This window comes from Octopus bimaculoides, chromosome 1, assembly GCF_001194135.2.
Source record: "Octopus bimaculoides isolate UCB-OBI-ISO-001 chromosome 1, ASM119413v2, whole genome shotgun sequence".
Taxonomy (NCBI): Eukaryota; Metazoa; Mollusca; class Cephalopoda; order Octopoda; family Octopodidae; genus Octopus; species Octopus bimaculoides.
Window position 1 is genome coordinate 4302206 of NC_068981.1, and position 5540 is coordinate 4307745.

The window sequence follows — 5540 nt, forward strand, 5'->3', positions numbered from 1 at the left end:
CGATTCAGTGTGTAGTGTTAAGTTGGTGGTTACGAACAATACAATACCATAAAAAGACATACACAGATATTCATGTAAAAAAGTAAGAATACATACACACACACACACACACACATGGGTGTGTATGATTGTGTATATATATATGTATATGCTAGATTGGATTGGGGTCTGGTGCAGCCATCTGGTTTGCCAGCCCTCGGTCAAACCATCCAACCCATGCCAGCATGGAAAGCGGACGTTAAATGATGATGATGATGATGCTTGTGTGTCTGTGTTTGTCCTCCCACCATCACTTGACAACCGATGTTGGTGTGTTTGCATCCACATAATCTAGTGGTTTGGCAAAAGAGACTGATAGAAATTTGGTGGGTTTACAAAGAATAAGTCTGGGGTCGATTTGTTTGACTAAAGGCAGTGCTCCAACATGGCTGCAGTCAAATGACTGAAACAAGTAAAAGAATAAAAGAATAGCCATGGTGAAAATATTACATTGCTTAAATACAGGTGAAGGTTGGTGACAGGAAAGGCATTCAGCCATAGAGAGTCTGCCTTACTAGACTCTGATCCATGAGAGCATGGAAAGTCGACATTGAAACGATGGTGATGATGATGGTGATGATGATGATGATATCTGCACAAAAAAAGTTAATATTTTGAAACACTGATATTTACTTAAATTTATTCTTTCAAAATCAATGTTGAAGTCTATCTACCAATGTTGTAAATTACTGTATTCTACTTGTTTTATGTTCAAGTTGATCAGATCTGGCCTCTCACACCTGCCCAACAATGTCATTCTAAAGAAGACATTCACATCATTGGAATTTCAAAGCGATGAGATCATTGATGAATTCAAAACAACATGGCAGCCCTGTTGGTGCCAGTGCCATGGAAGAAGCACACAGGACACTCTGTGAAGTGGTTTGCATATTAGGAAAGGTATTAAGCTGTAGAAACCTTGCCAAAAAGAGAAATGGAGTTTGGTGCAGCTCCTGTCAAACTGTCCAACCCATGCCAGCAGGGAAAACGGATGTGAAATGATGATGATGATGATGAATGGATAAATAGGCTTACATTTGACAAGTGTAATCTGAATTAGAAAATTACTATTTTTGAATCTCACGTGATATATTCAACAACAGTACTTTGTAGTAAAAATTGTTTGCCAACATAACATGGCAGTCCTGGTTTAGGACGAATGTTGCTGTAATTTAGCCCTAGGAGACATTGTTTCCAGCTGGCTATACGACACGATCTGTGTCCTGGGGCTAAATTACAGCAACATTCATCCTAAACAAGGACTGCCATGTTATGTTGGCAAACAATTTTTATTGTAATCTGATTGTTTAAGATTAATACAAATCTCCATTTTATTTAAACAAATAGAAACATTGGCTTTGAGGAAAAGTCTAAAGAATCTGATTTTGAAGAAGTTCAGGTTATTGAGAAAGAGAAAGGAGAGCGAACGACCCAGACCAGTCGATCGAAAACAAAAGCTGACAAAACAAAACTTTCCTCAGATTCTGCGAAACGAAGAAGTGCAGAGAAGAAAAAATCATCCCATCGTCTGTCACAGTTTGCTATTCCTTCTCCATTGTTTGGAGTCAGTTCACCTGGCTCTGATGATATTTTCAGGTATTGTGGTGTTTCTGTATTAAATTCTGGACGATTTAACCTTTTTTGCTTGGTTTGGTTTGGTGGAAGGTCTTTTGCTTCTGGCCCCTTCATGATCCCTACAGGCCTGCAGAACCACCTGCATCCCCTGCTAAAACCACTATAAATCCTCATGGCTGCTACTGGCCCCGTTGACCTCTGCAGGTTCTCATAGCCTCTGCAAACCCTCATGGCCATTGCAGGTCCTTGTGGTCCTTGCAGGCCCTCATAGCTACTGCAAGACCCTACACCAGGGACATTGGTACATATTGTTTTCTTTAGACAATGCCTATTGCTGACTGCAGGAAAAAACAGAAGGTAGAATAAAGTCCTTGGGGTGTTTGTTCTGGTTCTGTATGATATGAGTTCAAATCCCACAGAGGCCAACTATGCTCTTCTCCTTTTGTAGGTCACTAAAATACAGTACCAGTCAAGAACTTGGATCCATGCAATCAACTCACCCCCACCTGTCAAAAATTGTTGGCCTTGTACCGAAATCAAAAGCCATTCTTGTTGTTGCTGTTATTAAGGCGGCAAGCTGCAGAATCATTAGCATGCTGGACAAAATGCTTAATAACATTTCATCCGTTGGCATTTCGTCCATCCTTTTGTTCTGAGTTCAAATTCCGCCAAGCTCGACTTTGTCTTTCATCGGGGGGTGGGGGTGGGGGTGGGGTGAAATAAGCTTAGCGAAGGTGGAGGTATTGTTTTCAGTCGTGTATGTTTGTTTGTTTGTTTGTCCATGGACAACATATCTCAAGAACCGCTGGATGGATTCAAATGAAACTTTCAGGACTGTTTGGCCTTGTGACTAGCACAAACTGCTTAGGTTTATGGATCGATCTGGTACCGGACAAGGATTCTGGATTATTTTTCCTGTTTTTTTACTTAATTTTTGAGAGCAGTCAGGTTCATTAATATTAAATATTATACATACATATTAACACTTTGCAGTATACTTACTTATATACATACATCTATACATCAATCTAAAACAACAGGAATACTAAAGGAAGGCCGGAATTTAAGAGAAGAGAAAGCCAAAAGGTCTCATTCTGTTCATTTAAAAATTCCTGAGTAGAACTTATAATTATTACCTTCTCCTTTGAAACTATTTTGAATGGTGAATTTGTTAACTTTGGCTTGTATTAGATAAGGATAAACTATTTATTACTGTTACTAAATTTACTTATTTCTTTATTGCCCATAAGTGGCTAAACATAGACGGGGACAAACAAGGACAGACAAAGGGATTAAGTCGATTAGATCGACTCCAGATGAAATACTGCTAAGCACTTTGCCCGGTGCGCTAACGTTTCTGCCAGCTTGGCACCTTGTTACTAAATTTTCTACACCCACCTTCACATTCCATGACTACCACTGGGATTGACCAGGTACTGGACAAGGATTCTGGATTATTTTGCCAGTTTTTTTACTTAATTTTTGAGAGCAGTCGAGTTCATTTTTAGTATTCTCGTTTGTGTGAGCAGTCGAGTTTATTTCAGATATTCTCATTCTAAAAACATCTCCAGCTAATCATTGAGAGGAGGTTGGTGTTGCCTTGGCGGAGGTTTGTGCTCTCTGAGTGCTCTTGTTATTACTGTCGCACAGTATCCAATATCGTGATGTTGTTGATTGAAGATATTGTGTCTACCTGAGGTTTGTAATGTTTGTCAAGTCACAACAAGGACCACACACACGCAGTACTTTATGCCATATGTGTGCTGTTCCAAGTAATGCTGATTTTTTGCAATCCACCTAGATTGTAGGGTATTTCTAAATTGTCCAGATGTTTCTTCAGATTGGGTGGTATTGAACCCAATGCTTCGATGACAATAGGGGCAACTTTTATATTTGACTCTCGTAGCTGCCACATCTTGGCGATCCCAATTCTCAGGTCTCCATATTTATTGATCGTTTCTTCTCTTTCTTTCAGGACTGAACCAAGTAAATGATAAAACGTTAATACCAGTAAATATTATGTTGTTGTTGTTGTTGTGTAAAAGTGCTTCTGTGTTATATATTTATGTTATATTATTTGTTTATTATTGGTTTTAAGTTATGTATTAGTAACACTGGTAAATTTCCTTTATTTTTCAGTCCTGGAACTCCACATTTGGAATCCAAGAAGTAAGTTGTACAAAAGAAAACCAAAAAAAAAAAAAAAAAAAAAACCCCAAAAAACAATTAGAAAAATATGTGGATTGAATACTTCTGTGATTGGTTCAAAGGAGAGGTTATTTAGTCCTTTAAGCTTTCTGTCAATTGACATCTTTTGAATTTATAGACCCCCCTTCTTTTACTTGGGGAGAAAATCATTAAAAAAAAAGGGGGGGGGAGACTGTTCTTGTTGTCGTGAATAGATTTAATTTATCAGCACAACCTGGTACCTGGGTACTTTTAACAGAGTCCATCCACCCTGTTGTAAGCATTCATGTCAGTAATCCAGTCTGACGGTGAAGTCTTTTCCTTCTTCCCACCAAAGAGGTCTTAAAGAGTCAGCACAGACTCTGCCCTTCCATCTCTCCCTAAACAGGTACAAAACACATTTTAAAACCTTCAGAATTAACAATATTTTGTAATGGGATTGAGTTTGGCTCATGGCTCAGTGGTTAGAGTGTCGAGCTTACGATCTTGAGGTTGTCAGTTCGAATCCTGGACTGGGCTGCATGTTGTGTTCTTAAGCAAGATCCTTTATTTCACGTTGCTCCGGTTCACTCAGCTGTAGAAATGAGTTGCGACGTCACTGGTGCCAAGCTGTATCGGCCCCTTTGCCTTTCCCTTGGATAACATCAGTGGTGGGGAGAGGGGAGGCCAGTATGCATGGGTTATTGCTCGTCTTTCATAAACAACCTTGCCCGGACTCGTGCCTTGAAGGGTAACCTTCTAGGTGCAACCCCATGGTCATTCATGACCAAAGGAGGTCTCCGATTGGGTTTGGGAGGTTGGTAACTAAGTAGCCATAAAGTATGTAGGACTAAATATATCACAGAATTTACTTTTTATTTTGAGTTCAAATCCCATTGGTCTTAGCTTTGCCTTTCAATCTTTATGGGTCAATGAAAAAGTGTTTGATGGGGTGGGGGAGGGTAAATTCAGTTGTCTGTTCTACTTCTTTGCAGAAATTGTATAACTGATTTGTTTTCAGTCATATATTGTGTGACAATATTTTAGTTTGAATTCATTTGCATGTTACAAAACTAATTACATTTTGATTTAATTACTGTATTTACTCATCCATAAGTCATATTTGTGTATAAATTGCACCTGTACCCTTAAATCTTGCTATAAAATTCTTCCCTTCATGGTTTTATCTTTGGTCCATGTATAAATCATACAATGGTTTTATGTTGTATAATAATGTATTTTCGATTAGTTAGACATTATATGACACTACTTTATGTTGGATTAATTATATATTGTATAATTAATATATTTTTAATTAATTACAGATTATACAACAGTAATTTATTTTCAGTTCCTTAAAAGACCACATTTTTTCTGTGAAGAAACTAACCTCTTGAGACCACAGCCCTTTCATCTCAAATTCATTATCAGCTTGCCTGCTGATAAGGAATTTGCTTAATTAAGCCTTGCTTCCGCCCATCTTTCTACTGTTGTTGATGTAGTAATTTCTTCCTGGTTCATCAAATCTACTACTTTTCAACAACTTTGTAAACAAATGGTAAAAATACCTGAAGAAATGGGAGCTAAACATATATGTAATAACTTACAATTACATAATTTCTGGTTGGCTTTCCTTGGAAAAATATGTAGTACATATTTACCTCCTCCATTCTCTACACCCAATGATATATATGTATAAAATATAGGTGGACTAGATTATATGTGTGTGTGTGTATATATATATATATATATATATATAT

The 5540-nt window shown here is 37.8% G+C and overlaps 1 protein-coding gene across 1 annotated transcript in view; it reads left to right on the forward strand.

Annotated features, from left to right (window-relative positions):
- The window catches only part of LOC106880950 (hydrocephalus-inducing protein), a gene marked incomplete at its 3' end in the record, with an annotated part of 180276 nt that overhangs the window by 97211 nt on the left and 77525 nt on the right, over nt 1–5540 (forward strand). The window contains exons 47-48 of the mRNA XM_052974127.1: nt 1387–1635; nt 3754–3783. Of these exons, the coding sequence (XP_052830087.1) occupies nt 1387–1635; nt 3754–3783 (279 nt within the window). The remainder of the gene's footprint in view (nt 1–1386; nt 1636–3753; nt 3784–5540) is intronic.